The sequence below is a fragment of the Bubalus kerabau genome, chromosome 16, assembly GCF_029407905.1.
Source record: "Bubalus kerabau isolate K-KA32 ecotype Philippines breed swamp buffalo chromosome 16, PCC_UOA_SB_1v2, whole genome shotgun sequence".
NCBI classification, from domain to species: domain Eukaryota; kingdom Metazoa; phylum Chordata; class Mammalia; order Artiodactyla; family Bovidae; genus Bubalus; species Bubalus kerabau.
Genome location: NC_073639.1, coordinates 67,155,296 through 67,176,088, shown reverse-complemented (window position 1 = coordinate 67,176,088; position 20,793 = coordinate 67,155,296). Strand labels below are relative to the sequence as shown.

At 39.9% G+C, this 20,793-nt stretch overlaps 1 protein-coding gene across 2 annotated transcripts in view; it reads left to right on the top strand.

Annotated features, from left to right (window-relative positions):
• Nucleotides 1–20,793, top strand: part of SPPL3 (signal peptide peptidase like 3) — a 98,587-nt gene that overhangs the window by 54,045 nt on the left and 23,749 nt on the right. For both annotated transcript variants that reach the window (XM_055550598.1, XM_055550599.1), the window contains exon 2: nt 14,905–14,982. In XM_055550598.1, coding sequence (XP_055406573.1) covers nt 14,905–14,982 — 78 coding nt within the window. The remainder of the gene's footprint in view (nt 1–14,904; nt 14,983–20,793) is intronic.

Sequence of the window (20,793 nt, the reverse complement as noted above, 5' to 3'; positions counted from 1 at the left end):
AGTGTCTTAAAGGGTACTGCAGAGGGCGGCGTCCTGTCGCCCCCGCCGCTCACCACCGCTGTAGGAGACCACCAAGCCGACTTCCGGACCGCCGAGCCCCTCTCACTACTGCGGCCCCTTATTAACCATGGGTGGCACACCTGGCTTGAAATTGGGTAGCGCGTGTAATGGTGCTAAAGAGATCAGGGAGCTTGGAGGAATAAAAATGAACTAAAAGATTCTCATATACTAGCTTGTGTGCCTGTTATGGACTGAATGCTTTTAAAACTCAGCCTGGTGAGGTTTGCTTTGTTTCTGCATTCCAGACTCGGGGGAACATAAGCGTTCTAACTGTGAACTCACAAGCTAGGAAGAATTGATAGGCCAAGTACTAAAATCTCAGGAGCTAGTGATAAGTAATCTTGTGAGATAAGTATCATCTCATTAGGATTAAAGAAGAATGTAAGTGTCTAATCCTTGACACACGTTTATTCTGAGTCTACAAAGGTTGTTGTTGTTTAGTTGCTGAGTCACATCTGACTCTTTGCAACCCCAGGGACTGCAGCACTCCAGGCTTCGCTGTCCTCCACTGCATCCTGGAGTTGGCCCACATTCATGGTCATTGAGTCGGTGATGCTCTCTAACCATCTCATCCTTCGTAGGTCAGGGCTCTGCAAATTTATAATCACCTTTCATATGTGTATGTTAAGATGAAATCTCAATTTTCAGCTCTAGCCCCACATTGGCAGCCCACTTGAGTTATATAAAACAAACAGAAGTGGATCTCTCCACTTCCATAGCTGTCACCTGAAGCTCAGTGTATAAGGAAAAACTCTTTTCCCTGTCCTTCTTGCATGCATCTGTTTCTCCTCCTTTGCTTCATGCTTATCTTTGTTACTGTACTACCACCCTCTTACTTAACCGGCTTTGCTCCTGTTTCTCTCTCACTCCACTGTATCAAGTGCTGGCCATTCTGCCTGTCTTCTACCTCTTAAAATGATTGAAATAGTCTTTCCTGTCTAGGCGGTCTCCTGGTCACTGCCACTGTTTTCAGGCCTGTTGCCTGTCTGCCCACAGCTACCCGGTCTTGTTTTCCTCTGTTTCGCCTCTGGTCCTTGTGCTCCCGTTACCTCCAGGTACTTAGCACACCCCGCACTTCCTTGTCGTTTTGCCACATTCCTCTTGTAGCCTTTGCTTCTGAATGTTCTTCTGCCTCTTTACAAGAGGCTAAGTTAACTCTGGTCAGAAGCAGCCTCTTCCTCCTCTCCTGTCGCTCTTGTGTTGCTCCTTTTACTGGACTTTAGCTCTCTTGCTGGGTCACTTAGAGTTGTTTGTGTGTGTTTTCTCTTCCCACCTAGATGGTAGTCTTGAGGTCACGAGCCAAGAGGTATCACCATATTGCCACAGGGCTGATGTAGTGCATAAAGTACCCCTTATACTTCGGAAGGGCTCAGTAAAACATCTGTCCCAAGCCCCTGTTTTTTGAAGAGCCTTCTTGCAGTCAGATCTCTTATATTAAGCAACAGTGTGCAAACAAGATGCCTGTACAGTATAGTGAGCCCTGAACTGCTGTGAGAGCAACTTGACATTTTCAAACAACCCGTTTTCTCTAAGAGGGGGCATACTTCTGTTTTTCTTTTTTCTTTCAAACATTAGAGCCAGGAAATAATAGTCTAAGGCAGAGACCGATCTTTAATGATCCTTTGGGGATTAATTAAATGCCATACTCTACTCCTTAGTATACAGCCTAAATATTGGACATTCAAACCAAATTTTAAGTACTTGATGCTTATTTTATTTCTAAGGTTGACGTAATACCTCCTGTTTTTATGAATGTTACTGTAAATTGAAAGCTAATGTGGCACGTGTAAAATAGGATTAACAGTAATGATAATTTTGTCACAGAATTATTTTGAGTGTCACATGGACTGATTTATTTAAAACACATAGCACAGCACCCTACACATACTAATGGTCAGTGAAACCAAGCAGCTGTAATTACGATTAGGAATTTACAGTCTGAGAGTTAAGATTGTTGGCGGTATAAAGGCGAGTGTCCTGCTGGTTTTTATGGATTGAACTGTGCCAAGTAGTTTCCTAGGAATTAGATTAGCCTGGAAATGCTTTGTCAGCTGAGGATTTTGGTTTCTAGGTGACAGTGCTACCATCAGAGGCAGGACTGGCGTCCCTTCAGAGGAGAGACCTTCCAGTAGGAATCTGTAGTAGCTTTTTCTGTCTCTTCAACTCGCAGGTTAAAATGATAGTCAATGTAAAGGAGAAAATAGAGAGCCCTTGCAGAAAGGATTGGGACCTCCAGAACTTCAGAGGAACTGCTAAGAGATAGCAGAAATGAGAAGCTGTTTTTGTTTCTATTAAGCACACACTTTATTAGTGGAAATGAAAAACTGCATGATAGGAAGGAGAAGCTGTATGAGAAATATAAGTGATTCAGATATGAACTCCCGAAGGATACAACCTCTCTTCCACATAAACTGGTGGGGTAAACATTTAACATAAGGAGTGAAATACAGAAATAGGAACATGGAGGAATTTCTTGTACAGGGGTGTGAGTGGAACCTGATTAAAGGGGCCAAAGGTCGTGAACCCATTTTCCCCTTTTGTAAGAGAAGCAGGCCTAACTTGCGGGGAGAACGGGTAAATTCTTCAAGCTGCAGTGAGCAGAACTGTGTGGTGGCTGGGCTTCCCTCTAGAGTCACAACAAAGTCTACATATTAGGACTTCCGACTGAAATGGAGAACGCAGTGGTGTTTACAGAAAAAAACAAACCATGAGTTTAATAGTGGCATTATGTATTTTTATAGCAGACTAGAACTTAGAACTGAGTTCCTGACCCCGCTCCCAACCCCCTTGCCTACCTCCGCGGACATACATTGTTCCATCTGTAGCCTTCCCATCTGCCTTGATGGTGGCTCCATCTTTCCACTTGACCGGGCTGAAACCATAGTAATCAAATCCTTTGCTCCTCTTTCTCTCCTGCTCCATGCTCACTCTTACCAGGAAATTCGGCAGAGCTTGTCTTCAACATAGAACCAGAATCAGATCACTTCTCATCACTACCATGACTTTTACCCCTGTGCCAGCCACCTTCTGTCGCCTCGTGCCTGGATTCCCACAGTAGCCCATTCTCTCTGCTTCTGCCTTACCCCACTAGAATCTGTTCCCCCACTCTCCATTTTAATATGTACTTTATTTTCGTATAGTTGATATACAAATTTATGTAAGTTTTAGGTGTACAACATAGTGATTCACAGTTCTAAAGGTTACATTCCACTTATAATTACTGTAAATTGACTATATTCCCTGTGTTGCACTGTGTAGCCTTGGAGCTTATTTACTTTACACATAGTAGTTTGTACCTCGTAATCCTCTACCATCTTATCCTTCCCCCATCCCTCTCCCTACTGTTAACCACTAGTTTGTTCTCTGTATCTGTGTTTCTTTTTTCTTATATTTTATTCACTAGCTGTATTTTTTAGATTCCACGTATGCACTTACATATCATTACAGTATTTATCTTTCTCTGTCTGACTTACTGCACTTAGCATAATACAGGTCCATTCATGTTGTTCTTACAAATGACAAAATTTCATTCTATGTTTGAGTAGTCATTTTGTTTATATATTTTTATATAAAATATATATTTTCCACATTTTCTTTATCCATTCATCTGTTGATGAACCCTTAGATTTTTTCTGTAATCTATTCTTAATACAGCGACCAGTCATCCCTTTTCCCCGTACTTTCCTTAAAGTCAGATTTCTTAAGGTACAATTTACAAACAGTAAAATTCAGTTTTTTGTAGCTGTAGAGTTCTGTGGATTTTCACAACACACACTCTTGGCCCAACCATCATAGTCAAGAAATAGAATGTTTCCATTGCCCCCAAAAGTTCCCTTATGCCCCTTTGTAATCATCCCTTCCTCCCAGCCCCTGGAAGTTAGTCTCTTTTCTCCCATGAGATTTTTTTCTAGAATGTCATATAAATGGGGTATATTTGTAGTGCTTTGAGTCTGGATTCTTTCACTAAACATAATGCATTATAGATTGATCCATAGTGGATCGCTCAAGAGTTGGTGGCTTTTCATTGCCGAGTACTTCTCCACTGTGTAGGTACCACAGTTTCTCCTTTCACTAGTTGATGGTATCTGGATTGTTTCCAGTTTTTGTCAGTTTTGGATAAAGCTGCTGTAAACATGCACATATAATTCACTCTGCCGTGAAGAAATTTAAAAGAACAGCTTGGAAAACTGTTACAGGAAGAAGCATGCTGAAGACCAATATATCACATAATCCTCCTTTTGTTAAAAATGGGACTCAATATTTCACATTTCTTTATTATTTGAATTTTTAAAATAACACTAAGTTTTTTTAAAATTGTGTTTAAATTTTAAACATTGTGGTGTACATGTTAAGAAAAGGACAAAGAAGTTTTTGTGATTTCTTATTTTGCTATACTTTGTTATTTTTAACCAAATGCTAGAAGCTTATATTTTATGATTAAATATAACATTCCTATATAGTAGAATTTTATTTCAAAGAGCCGCAATTAAAGATGAAGTTTTTCTAAAACTAAGTATCAACAACATTGCAGTTACATATATATATTTTAAAATTTATTTAGTCACATCACATCAGTTGAGAATCTTGATTCAGCACTAAACACTGCTGCAGGTAAATGCTGCTATTCTGGTTACTAATACTGCTTTTCACATAGGAGACAGCAGCTAACTTCCATACCTTAATTCATCTGAAAGGACAGCTAAAAAAATACAGATCGTATTTGAATTCCAGTCTCCCCAAACCCCATCTCACCCTCTTTTGGAAACTTTCTAAGTTTCTCTGTTAAATGTTACATTCTTCTACCTTGCCTTGTTCAGTGTCTCTTTACTAGATTGTAACTGTCTTAAATGACTGTCTTATTTTCTGTATCTTCAGTTCAGTTCAGTTGCATCCCACTGTTTGCGACCCCGTGCACTGCAACATGCCGGGCTTCTCTCCAGAGTCCATCACTAACTCCCAGAGCTGGCTCAGACTTATGTCCATCGAGTCAGCGATGCCAGCCATCCAACCATCTTATTCTCTGTCGTCCCCTTCTCCTCCCACCTTCAATCTTTCCCAGCATCAGGGTCTTTTCCAATGAGTCAGATCTTCGCATCAGGTGGCCAAAGTATTGGAGTTTCAGCTTCAGCATCAGTCCTTCCGATGAATATTCAGGACTGATTTCCTTTAGGATTGACTGGTTTGATCTCCTTGCAGTCCAAGGGACTCTGAACAGTCTTCTTCAACACTACTGTTCAAAAGCATCAATTCTTCGGTGCTCAGCTTTCTTTATAGTCCAACTCTCACATCCATACACAACTACCGGAAAAACCATAGCCTTGACTAGATGGACCTTTGTTGGCAAAGTAATGTTTCTGCTTTTTAATATGCTGTCCAGGTTGGTCATAGCTTTTCTTCCAAGGAGCAAGCATCTTTTAATTTCATGGCTGCAGTCACCATCTGCAGTGATTTTTGGAGCCCAAGAAAATAAAGTGTCACTGTTTCCATTATTTCCTCATCTATTTGTCATGAAGTGATGGGACTGGATGCCATGATCTTAGTTTTCTGAATGTTGAATTTTACGCCAACTTTTTTTACTCTTCTCTTTCACTTTCATCAAGAGGCGCTTTAGTTCCTCTTCACTTTCTGCCACTAGGGTGGTGTCATCTACATATCTGAGGTTATTGATATTTCTCCTGGCAGTCTTGATTCCATGATTGTGCTACATCCAGCCCAGCATTTTGCATGATGTACTCTGCTTATGAGTTAAATAAGCAGGGTGACAATATCCAACCTTGACGTATGACTTTCCCTATTTGGAACCAGTTTGTTCCATGTCCAGTTCTAACTGTTACTTCTTAACCTGCATACAGATTTCTCAGGAGGGAGGTAAGGTGGTCTCGTATCCCCGTCTCTTTAAGAATTTTCCACAATTTGTTGTGATCCACACAGTCAAAGGCTTTGGCATAATCAATAAAGCAGAAGTAGATGTTTTTTTGGAACTCTCTTGCTTTTTCGATGATCCAGTGGGTTGTTGGCAATTTAATCTCTGGTTCCTCTGCCTTTTCTAAATCCAGCTTGAACATCTGGAAGTTCTTGGTTCATGTACTGTTGAAGCCTGGCTTGGAGAATTTTGAGCATTACTTTGCTAGCATGTGAGATGAGTGCAGTTATGCAGTAATTTGAGCATTCTTTGGCATTGCTTTTCTTTGAAATGAAAATTGACCTTTTCCAGTCCTGTGGCCACTGCTGAGTTTTCCAGATTTGGTGGCATGTTGAGTGCAGTACTTTCACAGCATCATCTTTTGGAATTTGCAATAGCTCAACTGGAATTCCATCACCTCCACTAGTTTTGTTCTTTGTTTTGTATCTTACATATGAAGATTTGTTAAATTTCATCTGATCAGATACTTATTCCGTTACTATGTTTAGAATACATGCTTGGCTTTTTTTCCCCTGAAAATAAGAAAAAAATGTGAAAGACCATTACTGTGAACATTGTGATAGACAATATTTTAGATAAAAATACAAATTTCTGTTTCAGTGTATTTCACCGTTAAGGGAAAGATTGTACCATTTCTTAGGCCTGGAATATAAGTCATATTTTGCATATTGTATTTGAAGTTGGACGTTTTGCAAAGCAGAAACAAATTGTAGCTACCCTGCTGTCTTATGATCTGTTAGAATCGCATGTGAGAAAAAGTGTTTATATAGCCAGCAGTTCTCAGATTGTGACCAGTGGATCACTGGGGTTTACTCAGACCATATCAGGGAATCTACAGGGTTAGACTGTTTTCATAGTGCTATTTTTTTTTAATTTGTTTTTTTCATTTTGAATTTTTTTTTTCTTACAGTGAAAAGCAGTGGTGGGTTAAAAAAGAAAAAAAGTCACTGTGATGCTGTAACACGAATCAAGCTGAACTAGTAATCATTGTATTCTTCACCACCATGCACATACTGCTTTAAAAAAAGAAAAGTTTCACTTAGGGTGAAGCAGTGAAAATTGCTTTTATTAAATCTCAGCGCTTGAGCACACTTGTTTTTCTCTAATAAAATGCAAAATTTCCCCTTATTAAAAAAAAATGGGCAGAGGACCTTCTTTTCCAAAAAAGATATACAGATGGTCAACAAGCACATGAGAAGATGCCCGTTGAGACTAATCATCAGGAAAATATAAATCAAAACCACGGTGAGATACCACTCACCCCTGTCAGCATCACTGTCGTCAAAAAGACAAGAAGTAACAAGAGTTGGCGAGGATGTAGAGAAAAAGGAACCCTCTAGCACTGTTGGTGGGAATGTAAATCCATGCAGCCACCATGGAAAACAGTATGGAAGTTCCTCAAAAGATTAGAACTGCCATATGAACCAGCGGTTCCATTTCTGGCTGTTTATCCAAAGAAAACAGAAAAACTAATTTGAGAAGGTAATGCACCCTAATGCTCATAGCTCATAGCAGCCTTATTAACAATAGCCAAGATGTGGAAGTAACCTAAGTGCCCATTGATAGATGAATGGATAAAGGGGACCTGTGTATACATACATACCCACACACTGTGGAATATTACTAAACCATAAAAAAGAATGAAATCTTGCCATTTGTGACAATAAGGATGGAGCTGCTAGAGGCTGTTTTGCTTAGTAAAATACATCAGACAGAAAAAGATGGATACCATATGTGGAATATAAAGAACCAAACAAACAAATATAACAAAACAGATACAGGAAACGAACTAGTGGTTAGCACAGGGAGAAAGAGGCAAAATCGGTAAAGGGAATTAAGAGGTACAAACCAGCAGTTAATAAGTCACAGAGATGTAATATCCAGCGTAGGGAAGGTAGTATTTTATAACTTGTATGATGTGTAATCTGTAAAAACCTGAAACTAGTATATTGTAAGTCAACTACATACTTCAGTTTAAAGCAAAACAAACAAACAAACAAAAAAACCCAAAAAGTTATTGTTAAGCACTTCAGCTATATAATAAAAGTACTATTAGTTCTCTTAAAAAAAAAAAAAAAAGACAAAAAAACTTGTGTGGTCATCTAAAATGCTAGCTGAACTAGCTACTGTTTTCTTGGGACACCATTTTTACTTGAAGAATAAACAGTAGACAAACTATGGAGTTATTCACACTTTAGTGTGTGGCTGACAGTTTCTCACAAATGAATAAAGTGAGCCTGTCACTTCAAGGAGGGAAAAAGTTATTTTTGCCAGTGATAAAATTTGCATGAAAATAAGGCATTTTGGAAATTTTGCCTCCATTATCATTAGCCTCAAGAGTGAAATTAACAAATGAGGTTTTTCAGATATTTTGTAATGAAATGTGACAACATCTGGAGGAGCTGTGGGACTTAGTGACCAGTATGTGATGTTACATCACCCATGGATAAAAGAACCATTTGATAGCATAGTCTTTGAGATTTTAATGTAATAATTTTTTTTTTCTTTAATTCACAGACAAGGTTTCAGATTTCACATTTCAGGTAACCTGTAAGAAATGACGACTTGTTGAATTTTAGGGTAGTATCAAAGAAGAGTATCCTTAGTTATCTGAAAAGATTATTCCAATGTTCTTCCCTTTTCTAGCTACCCATCTATGTGAGGCCAGATTTTCCCCCCCATAAAGTTCAACTAAAGTAACATACAGCAACAGATTGAATGCAGAAGCAATTATGAGAATCTGGCTGACTTCTACTTAAGTCAGACATTAAAGAGGTTTATGAAAACGTAAAAGGATGCCCCTCATCTAAATTTTTTGTTTTGGAAAACTGTTATATTTCCTTTAGAAATGTAATTTATGTGCTCGTGTTGTAATGGTTTTATTATATTTAAGTGAAATAGTAAATAAACATTTAAAACTTTTCTAACTTTTAACTTCTAGTGGCATAAATATCAGTAGATGTAACCTGAAGGAACAGAAGTTCTCAGGGTCCTTAATTTTACGAGTGTAGATGGTCTCAAGACCAAAAATTTGCCAAGTGCTATTCTCAGTCAATGTGCAGGGTTGGAATAGTAGTGACTTGGTTTGTTGGGTGGACAAGAATGCTTTCATTGTATAGCTGCAAGGCTGACACAGGACACGCTATAGAACAGTACACTCTGTGTCTCGGTTTGGCATGATTTTTAGCAGGATATGTGTCTAAGCACTTGCTGGTAAAGCAGCTAGAAATAGATGCTTGACTGTAGAGCAGCTACTAAAATCCAGTATGGTTCTAAAAATCTTAGGGTATGGAATATAACCTTACATATGCGAGAACTTTCTGGTAGTTCTTTGTCTTTGTCTATTAAGACTTGGGGGAATGCAGTTAAAAAATTAATGGTTTTTGTAATAACCATATAAAATATTGCAGCTCAACAGCTGACCAATACTCCTACCTCATTTGGCCAAGTCTTTGAGTCTGTTTTTAGTACATTTGGCTAACCTGATTTCAGTGTGTCTCAAATGCATGTATTTAGTTTCTGTTTGCATTTCTGTAGGAATTCCTTTTACTTCAGAGTGTAGAGTAATTCCTGTCTTTTTTAAAGTGAGTCCAGAGTCGCTGGAAACAGACACCTTGTTGGAGGGCCCGAGAAATGATACATGCCTGTTGATGCTTTGTGGAGTCTGAAGTATAGGATAGACTGTAAAGTAAGGTAGACCACTGGGCTTTGATTTTAATTCCTGTTCTGTATTTTATACTACTTTTTGTTAAAGGCTTTTTGTAAAACTGCCATAGTTGTAGGTTGAGTTGAAAGTATATGAAATTTCAAATAGCACTGTGAAATAAATCATAACTTCTAATTATGTGAAATTTGGTACAGTTTGCAAAGTTGTTAAAAGTTTTTTAAAGTTTTATTATAAATTATGCCATGAACTATATTTTGAGTCAGCTTTAACCAGATTTCTTTAGTATAAATTTATTTGGAAAATAAAATCGTCCAGTATAGAAAAAAGCATTAAATGAAACCATGCATTTAGCTCTCTAGTGGGTAGTGTGCAGGTCCAGGAAATGGAGATGAGAACTGGTAGTGCTAATCAGCCTCTTCATAAGATATTTTGCACATGGCCAAGACTTCACCTTGAAAAGTAGATTGTGAAGAACATCAGTGACTCAGTATAGTTAGTCACGCAGAGCAGAGCACAGGGGATCTGTGGAGGAGGGAAGGCTGGTTTAACAAAACTTCAACCCAGACTTATAGAAGTCTTAAGTGATGTCTCTGGAGAGTCTGTGTTGATTTGACAGTTGTAGCAAGGAAACAATAGTATCAGACTTAAGACGAGGAGTTTGGCAAGTTTAAACATTTAATCTACCTTTTAGGGAATGACAGTATGCTTCAGAATGTGAAGGGTACGAAAAAGTCAAGTCATCCAAGTAAAACACTAGCAAAAGAAAAGTCAAGTCCTTCTCCTACACACACATACACACACGCTCATTTCACTCACACACACACACACACACACACATGCTCATTTCATGCTTTATAGACCAGGCATTTAATCATATGAAAAGCTACTCAATCTCACTTTAATTCACTTTGAAATTAATTACATCACAAAAGTAATTAATGCAAATGAAAACCATATTGAAATATGAATCTTCATCTGTTAGATTGGTTAAAAAAAATTCAAAAGTTGGACAACACTCACTGTTGACAAGACTTTGGAAAACCGAGACGCTGGTTTGTTATGGTCATAGTGCGAAATGATAAAACCTCTCTGGTGAGTAGCTTGACCACGTTTATCACGCTGCATTTCCCCCACATTTATCATGCTGCATTTCCTCCTCCATCCCACAACCTTATTTTCAGGAACTTTATTCTCTGGAGATGTTAGTTCTTGTGTATGACTGTGAGTATAACTTACAAAGCTCTTTATAACAGAATTGTAGCAGAATTTTTAGAAGCAAAAGGGATTTTTGCTTTTTGGGAAAAAAAAAAAATGTGGTATGTCCACACAGTGGAATACTATGCAGATGTTTAAAGAAAATAAAGATCTCTATATACTGATAGGGGACGATCTCTAGGCTGTATGGTAAAGGGGAAGGTGGAGGAGTACAGAGCAGTGTATTTAACGGCCTGTCTTGTGTGTGAAGAAATGGTAAGAAGTAGTATGTTTATATGTTTTAGAAGGCTACTGAAGAAACTAATAAAACTGGTCCTGTGAGGAGGATATGGGGGAGGAGGCTAGGTGGGAGTGAGACTTGTCAGTGTGTACTATACACAGTTTTGATTCCTGTTCCCCCCAAAGGTATTTTTTAACTTCTAGAAAACACTCCCTCTAAAGAGAGGTCATTTGTTTTGAGAATTTTGAAAGATGTGTGCAAAGATTATGGCAGAGCATGAGATAACTTTAGAGTAAAGGGAAATTGAAATCCATTTTCCTAATATAGGAAATGTACTGTTCCAGGTATCTCTTAGTGGGTAAGCTGATAGCTGGACAGAAGCTAGCGAAGGGGCTGGAGTGGCCGTCCACTGTCTCCTGCATCTGCATACCCTTTGCTGACTGAAATTTTAGGAAATTGTGGGTGCCCACTGTGGGACAGAACTCATGACCCAGAAAATAAATGGCTGTATTCATTCACCTCTCATGCTTTTCATTGTCTCACCTTCTCAAAGACTACTGTAAAAAAGAGAATTTTTCCTTTTGTGTGTGTGTGGAGGTTTTCAGAAAATATGCAAAAGCAGAAGAGTATAAGGAACCCCCATATACCTGTCATTCTAGTTTCAATAATTAAAAACAATTTCACCTTAAAAAAAAAAACATCCTTCCTACCTTTTCTTATTCCTGGAATATTTTAATGCAAGCCTTATATCATTTTACCCAGAGCTACTTCAGCAAGTATCTTTAAAGATGAAAAATTTGACAGTACAGGCCACAGTGTCTTACTGTGAAATTTCATTTTATGTCCTGGGTTTTTTTAGAAAGGTTAAAGGAAACTTATCCTTCTCTGTGTTCATCCGTCTTTCCTCTTCACTGGTATAATTTCCAGTCAGCATACAAGAAAGGTTGAGTATCTCCTGTCTTTAAAAATAAATTAAGACTTCCCTTACCTTACATTCATTCCCCTCTAGCTGCTGTCTCCGTTGGAACTGTACTTTTCAAAAAGCTATCTCCATTTCCTTACCTTAACTTCTCAGCCAGTTCCAGCCTGACTCCTGTCCCCACTGCTCACTCCATTAAAACTGTTCTTGCTAAAGTCATCAGTGACTCACACATTAAATAAACCCAGTGACTCTGCGGTTTTCATCTTACTTGACAACTCAGCCACCTTCAGCACTCATGACCTCTCCCTCCAATACAAGCAGTGAACATTGAGTGATTACTGGGTTCAGCTCTGTGCGTGAATTCTCATTTCATTCTTTTTTTAAGCAATTTGTTTTACTAATGTAGAGCTTTGTCTTAATCTTAATTCTGTAAAATTTTATTTATCTATTTATTTTGGGCTGCGCAGGGTCTTGGTTGCTGTGCGGGCTTCCTCTGGTTGTGGCATGCAGAGCCTGCTCTGGGTTGCGGTGGGCGGACTTCTCATTGCAGTGGCTTCTCGTTGCAGAGCGTGGGCTCTAGGGCGCAGGGCTTCATCAGCTGTGTCTTGCAGGATCTAGAGTGCAGGCTCAGTAGTTGTGGCGCAAGCTTAATTGCCACATAGCATGTGGGATCTTCCCGGACCAGGGATCGAACCCACATCTCCTGCATTGGCAGGCGGATTCTTTACCACTGAGCCACCAGGGAAGCCTCATTTAATCCTTTGACAGCTCTTTGAGGGAGGTGTTGTCATTATCCTCGTTTTACAGGTGGGAACTAGCTAAAGCTTAGAGAGGTTAAGTAACTGGTCAGCTGCGGTCAGAGGTAGAGCAGTTTTAGGTTCAGGCACCATCTCGTCTGATCCTGCTGCCTCTTTGCAAACACTTCACCTTGCTATCCTGGGTCTTCTTCCTGATCTTTAGATTTCTGGCTTTTCGGGCTTTCATCCTGGGTCCTCCTCTCGTGCAACCCGTGGCTTCAGTTTCCATGTGGAGGGTTGTGAGCTCCCGGTCTGTGTCCTTAGCCTAGAGCTGCTTCTGAACTCTGGACCCAGGGAGCCAGCTGCTCCTCGCCACATTGGGAACTTCAACTCTGCTCCTCCTGTTGTTGTTGCCTTTTTTGCCAGATGGTACAGCCATCTACCAGCTGCTTAGCAGAAACCTGGGGTCCTCTCTCCTGAACAGTCACCAAATCCTGTTTTATTGAGTCTTGTGTCTCTCTCATTCATCTACCACCCTAAGGAAGCCCCCCACCCCCAGTTCGACATCTCAGGGTATCCTGTACTTGTCTTCCTCCCCTTTATAACATTTTCAGCAGTTACATTCACTTGCTTATATTAGCTTTTTGTTTTCATTCCTTTAGCCCAAACTTTAATTTTTAAATTCCTTTAGAAAGACATTAAGAGACAGGACCAAGACAACCTCATTTTTTATTCCATCCCTGCGGGCTGGCAGAGTGCCAGGCACAGAATCATCATTAAATATTTGATGAATGAAAAGAGGAAAAATTTGTTCTGGGAAAATCCCTAACATGAATGGATACTCGGAAGGGTGAATTTCTGAAGACAGACTTGAAAACACTGGGACTTGCCTGGCACTCCAGTGGTTAGGACTCCGAGCTTTCACTGCAGGGCATCCAGCTTTGACTCCTGGTCAGGGAACTAAAATCCTGCGTGCCACACGGTGTGCCCCAAGATTTTTTTTTTACTTCTGATAGTCAAGCCATAGAAGGGAGCTAAGGAATTGGCAGTAAAGTTGAGAGAAATAGGGTATTTATTTTTGTTATTCAGTTGCCAAGTCGTGTCCAACTCTTTGTGACACGATGGACTACAGCATGCCAGGCTTCCCTGTCCTTCATTGTCTCCTGGAGTTTGCTCAAATTCATGTCCTAGGCAATATTGTTCTTTGCAGCACTGGACTTTACTTTCACCACCAGACACATGCACAACTGAGCATCATTTGCGGCCCATCTTCTTCATTCTTTCTGGAGCTATTAGTAATTACCCTCTGCTCTTCCCAGTAGCATATTGGACACCTTCCGATCTGGGGGGCTCATCTTCTGGTGTCATATCTTTTTGCCTTTTCATATAATTTTGGGGTTCTCTTGGCAAGAATACTGTGGAGTGGGTTGCCATTCCCTCCTCCAGTGGACCACGTTTTGTCGGTTCTCTTTACTATGACCCGTCCATCTTGGGTGGCCCTGCACAGCATGGCTCTTAGCTTCGCTGAGTTACACAAGCGCCTTCGTCACAAGGCGGTCATCCGTGAAGGGGAGGTTATTTGGGGAAGTGGAAGTTGTGGGACTTTCTGACTGTCAACATAATATGGAAAGGAAGGGAAGAGGGTGTCAAGAATGCCGAAGGAATCATGATATGCCCTGAGAGGGTCAGGTATGAAGGGAAGAGCAATGACTGTAGTTTTCAACCTGTTGACTTTCAGGAACCTTTTATGGGATATCCACATGAAGAGAACCAATAGACAGTTAAAAAAAAACGAAACTAGAATCCAGGAGAGACATGGCTTTACTTTATTACTGAGTAAAATCACTAAGATACTACTGATAATTCAGAAGTACCGAGTTGGCAGATGTTTTGGTACTTGGGAGTGGAAGCACGTGTGTGTGTTATAATGTGACAGGGGTTTTGCGTTGATACCCTTGAACACCCAGTGGAGGCAACTAATGAAAACTGGGAATCTGTACCAGATCTGTGTTTCAATGAATATTTGTTCATGCCAATTTATACCTTTTTTCCTTCTTAGATAAAAATAAAGCTTAGTGGAGTTTATAGAACTCCATTAGACTGTAAACTCCATGCGTTTGCTGCCATGTGATTAAATTTTTTTCCCTCTCGTTTCTTTAGGGCCTATTCCCTGGTGGATTCCAGTCAAGTGTCTACTTTTCTGATTTCCATTCTACTTATAGTCTATGGTAGTTTCAGGTAAGATGCTCTCAAAGTGGGATTGATTTCTGTTGGAGGTGGAAGACGCATTGTTCTGGGTGTTGGGACCAGAATTTATTGCTTCTTTGAAGAGAAACATGACTTTGACAGGAATTGAGTTGAACAGGATAATTCTGATATTTATTCTTTGGTTGGCTGTTAAAACACTTCTTGGTTTTGCTTATGTCTTTGGCATTTTAATGCAAATAAGTGAAAACTAGTCGCTTAAATTCTGGTTCTGTGGGAAAAATGATTCACATTAAGTATACTTATTGAGAGAGTTAAGGAGAGAGTCCTTGACAGTGATTCTGCAGTGTCTCAAAGGGACAGAATGTTCTTCTTAATTAAAAAAAAAAAAATACATTGACCTATGTTGACCATATATGATATTGCCAGTAGATAGTCAACTTTTTTGACATACACGTGTAATTTTATAAGGTTCAGGATACTATTAGGAGAATTGTGCACAGTTGCATTTACCAAGTATTCTCTTTGCTGACCTTAGGAATGCTGAGACTGGATCTTCTTGAAGTTCCCATCCTAGCAGACAGCCATAGAAATACAAAGATAAGGAAGCTAGATACTCACTCCCTTCTTTTCACTATTCTTACTTTAGAGAAATCTTAGTGGTTGTATAACTGATAGTTCTGTGGTGGATAAATTTAAAAATGAAAGCTGCCTGGAAAATTTTAAATTGAGAACTTGAAAGGGAGCAGCAGTGTTAAAGGAAATAATCAAGCTTAAGGATTTTGAATTACCCAGTACTATGTTTGGATTTTAATGAGTATTTGGTAAAATTACACACTTCCAGGCTTTATCTCAGCATTGAGTAGAACAAGTAAAAAACTGTTGATAATGCCAGTATCAGTTGATAAATGTTTTACTCATTGAGACTTCTGCTGAGAACCCTAGGTTCCTAGCCACCCTTAGGAAGCATCAGTCAAGCCAGAGCAGCTTAGAACTTCATCAGCATAATCCTGTATTTTTTGTATTTCTATGCTTTAGACAAATTTTTGGTTTTTTCTTTTTGAGTATATAATAACATTTCAGAAGTTTTTACAATTAAAAAAAAAAACAAAACTTTAGACTCACAACTCTGAAACTCCTTTTGTTAGTTCAAATGACATTTTATTTGGCATGTACTTACATACTGTGTACATTTTTATAGTTTAAATCCACTGTCCCCAGCCTTTTTGGCACCAGAGGCCAGTTTCATAGAGGACAGTTCTCCCACAGACTTTGGCAGAGTGAGGGGGCTGAGGGTGGTTTCCGGATGATTCTCATAAGAAGCGTGCAACCCAGATCATTCACATGCACAGTTCACAGCAAGTTTGCACTCCCGTGAGAATCCAGTGCCACCACTGACCTGGCAGGAGGCGGAGCTCGGGTGGGAATGGGAGTGATGACCCAGTGCAGCCAAAAACAGTCCTTTTCACGGCAGCAGAAACAAAACTGGCAGTGGCCAGTGAGCAAGGCTGCTAGAGTGATTTCCTGAGTTCTTGCTTTAATGTAAACAAGGCATAGCTGAATGAAGAACTGACCGATTACTTATTTGGACATGGATTGCTTGATGAAAATACAGGGAATTCATTAGGGCACAGCCAGCTGGTACCGTTGTTCAGTCAGTCAGTCATGTCCGACTCCGCAGCCTCACGGACTTCAGCATGCCAGGCTTCCCTGTCCTTCCCCATCTCCTGGAGCTTGCTTAAACTCATGTCTGTTGAGTCAATGATGCCATCCAACCATCTCATCCTCTGTCTTCCCCTTGTCCTCCCGTCTTCGATCTTTCCCAGCATCAGGGTCTTTTCCAGTGAGTCAGTTCTTCACGTCAGGCGGCCAAAGTACTGGAGCCTCAGTTTCAGCATCAGTCCTTCTAATGAATATTCAGGACTGATTTCTTTAGAATTGACTGGTTTGATCTCCTCGCAGTCCAAGGGACTCTCCAGATTCTTCTCCAATACCACAGTTAGAAAGCATCAGTTCTTCGGCACTCAGCCTTCTTTATGGCCCAACTCTCATGTCCATACATGACTACTGGAAAAACCATAGTCTTGACTAGATGGACCATTGTTGGCAAAGTAATACCTCTGCTTTTTAATATGCTGTCTAGGTTGGTCATAGCTTTTCTTCCAAGGAGCAAGCATCTTTTAATTTCATGGCTGCAGTCACTATCTGCAGTGATTTTGGAGCCCAAGAAAATAAAGTCTGTCACTGTTTCCATTATTTCCCCATCTATTTGCCATGAAGTGATGGAACTGGATGCCATGATCTTAGTTTTTTGAATGTTGAGCTTTAAGCCAACTTTTTCATTCTCCTTTTTCACTTTCATCAAGAGGCTCTTTAGTTCTTCGCTTTCTGCCACTAGGGTGGTGTCATCTGTATATCATATTCATATTTCTCCTGGCGATCTTGATTCCAGCTTGTGGAATCATCCAGCCCAGCATTTTGCATGATGCACTCTGTATATAAGTTATACAGGCAGGGTGATAGTATGTAGCCTTGATGTACTCCTTTCCCAAGTTGGAGCCAGTCCATTGTTCATGTCCAGTTCTCACTGTTGCTTCTTGACCTGCATTATAGGTTTCTGAGGAGGCAGGTCAGGTGGTCTGGTATTCCCATCTCTCTAAGAATTTTCCGCAGTTTGATGTGATCCACACAATCAAAGGCTTTAGAATACTCAGTGAAGCAGAAGTAGATGTTTTTCTGGAATTCTCTTGCTTTTTCTATGATCCAGTGGATCTCTGGTTCCTCTACCTTTTCTAAATCCAGCTTGAACATCTGAAAGTTCTCAGTTCATGTACTGTTGAAGCCTAGCTTGGAGAATTTTGAGTGTTACTTTGCTAGCGTGTGAAATGAGTGCCATTGTGCAGTAGTTTGAACATTCTTGGCATTGCCTTTCTTTGGGATTGGAATGAAAATTGACCTTTTCCAGTCCTGTGGCCACTGCTGAGTTTTCCAAATTTGCTGGCATATTGAGTGTAGCACTTTCACATCCTTTAGGATTTGAAATAACTCAGCTGGAATTCCATCACCTCCACTAGCTTTGTTCGTAGTGATGCTTCCTAAGGCCCGCTTGACTTCGGACTCCAGGGTGTCTGACTCTAGGTGAGTGATCGCACAGTCGTGGTTGTCTGGGTCATTAAGATCTTTTTGTACAGTTCTTCTGGGTCCCCTGGGGTGCTAAATGGTGCTGACTAGTCTCTCTTGCTGTCTCGCTTCTGCTGTTGCTACCAGTTTAGATGCTTCTCAGACGTTGTGAGTGACTTCTATTTGTTACTTTGAGGGGGTTGTTTAGAGATGTATGATTGTTACTGGCTACTAGAATTTTTTTTGGTTAGACGTTGACTTTATTAAAGAAACCTGATGAAGAAAATAGCTAATGTTTTACTGAGCATTTATGTTCCACGTACAGTGGTAAATGCTTTACCTAAAGTCTCATTTAATCTTTATATCAATTCAACAGAATAGATACTGTTATTCCCATTTTATAAATGAGGAAACTAGGGCCCAGAAATGTTATGTAGCTCACCCAAGTAATAAGGGATGAAGCTGGGATTTAAACTCAGGCAGTACTCTACTGCTGCTGGCTATTGAGAACAATAACATTTCAGTTGTGAAGCAAATAAACTGATCTGACAGTAAAGTCAGAAGAAATGAGAAGTTTCTTAAAAACCCCTTTTTGTGATTTTTTTTGTTTGTTTTTCTTCCATAGGGTTCTCCAACCATAAGAATCATCTGGGGAGGGTTGTTCAGTAGGCTTAGGATGGGAGCCCTGTACTCTATCCTCATTGAGGTGACCTGCACACTGGATAAACTCTTTCCGTTATTGCGCATTGTTGGCCCTTCATTGCTGGTGGCACTTTATGGGCCCACTCATTGATATGTTTTTAACCTTTTACAATTCTGTTGAAGCTCTCCTGAAGTTCTCAGAGTCTCCTTTTTTTGCTAAGTCAAAAACATTTCTTCTCAGTCTTCATCCTTGCCAAGCCTTGGTGGTTTTATCACCACTACTTCCCGCAGATTTCTCCTCCCTTGGCCTCCGCTTTCATGTTGCCTTCCATATAGGACTTGCACAGGAAATGCCTCTTGAATTTGATTAGCCCTATCCCTATTGTCTCTCCCAATGCCCAGCCAAATGTTCTTACCTCCTCTGATTTAGGACCATAAAAAATACATTATTTGCTCATTTAAATAACACATTGTATTGAGAGAAAATCATAAAACGCAGAATGAAAGGTTTGTGCATTGTACTGGTTATTTTCCCCCAGGCTTTCACATTTCTAAGTACAGAGGGGAGAACTGTGGCAAATAAAACTAGATTTTAAAGCCCCAAACAAATCCTCAATCTAAGAGCCCTTACATTTGCCATGCCTTGGCTGAGCTCTGCTTGCTGGACTTCCTGTGTTACTTAAAGATGACACCTGATCGCCCTAATCTTTCCAGCTGCTCAGGGGGAGAAAATAGCATAATTACTCATGTAATAAGTATTTCTCCACAGCCTTTGACAAACCAACAGGAAAACATTAATGGAGGGGCAGGGAAGGTGAAAGGGACCACTCAGATGGGCATAGGGACCCAGGAACACAGTGTGAGATGGTTTAGAATTTTTTAGGCAGCTTATTACTGTGAAGATACTTGAGTTCTGTCCCCACGGGAATCACAGACAAAAAAAAGAACAGCAGGTTTGAAGTAGATCTAAAAGGAAATCAAAAGGAAGATGTACTTTATAATTGATAAAAAGCTAATACATAAATATAATACAGATGTATCTGTTTATGTTTATGTAAAGTTACTATATAAAGGAACAATGGAACTTTTATAGAGTAACTACTCTTTTTTTAAGGCAAGCACCTCCTTGTGCTTTCTTTAATTTTGAGGGTAGTTTATTTGCTTATACCCAAACCTGCTCTAGGAAGACAGTGCAGAGATGATAAGGAATGTACTTTATATGATTCTTTTGACCTTTATACCAAATGCAGGTAACTGTAAAGTTAGACCAGGTTAACCAAAGTAAGTCTTATGGTTCACAAACCAACTCACCATGAGCTATGCTGTGTAGGGCCACCCAAGGTGGACAGGTCATGGTGGAGAGTTCTGACAAAACATGGTCCACTGGAGAGGGGAATGGCAAACCCCTTCAGTATTCTTGCCTTGAAAACCCCATGAACATTATGAAAAGGCAAAAAGATAGGACACTGAAAGATGAACTCCCCAGGTCATAGGTGCCCAATATGCTACTAGAGATCAGTGGAGAAATAACTCCAGAAAGAATGAAGAGAGGGAGCCAAAGCAAAAACAACACCCAGCTGTGGATGTGACTGGTGGTGGAAGTAAAGTCCGATGCTATAAAGAGCAATATTGCATAGGAACCTGGAATGTTAGGTCCATGAATCAAGGCAAACTGGAAGTGGTCAAACAGGAGATGGCAAGAGTGAACATCAACATTTGAGGAATCAACGAACTAAAATGGACTGGAATGGGTGAATTTAACTCAGATGACCATTATATCTACTACTGTGGGTAAGAATCCCTTAGAAGAAATGGAGTAGCCATCATAGTCAACAGAAGAGTCCAAAATGCAGTACTTGGATACAGTCTCAAAAATGACAGAATGATCTTTGTTCGTTTCCAAGGCAAACCATTCAGTATCACGGTAATCCAAGTCTATGCCCCAACCATTAATGCTGAAGAAGCTGAAGTTGAACGGTTCTATGAAGATTTACAAGACCTTCTGGAACTAACACCCAAAAAAGATATCCTTTTCATTATAGGGGACTGGAATGCAAAAGGAGGAAGTCAAGAGATACTTGG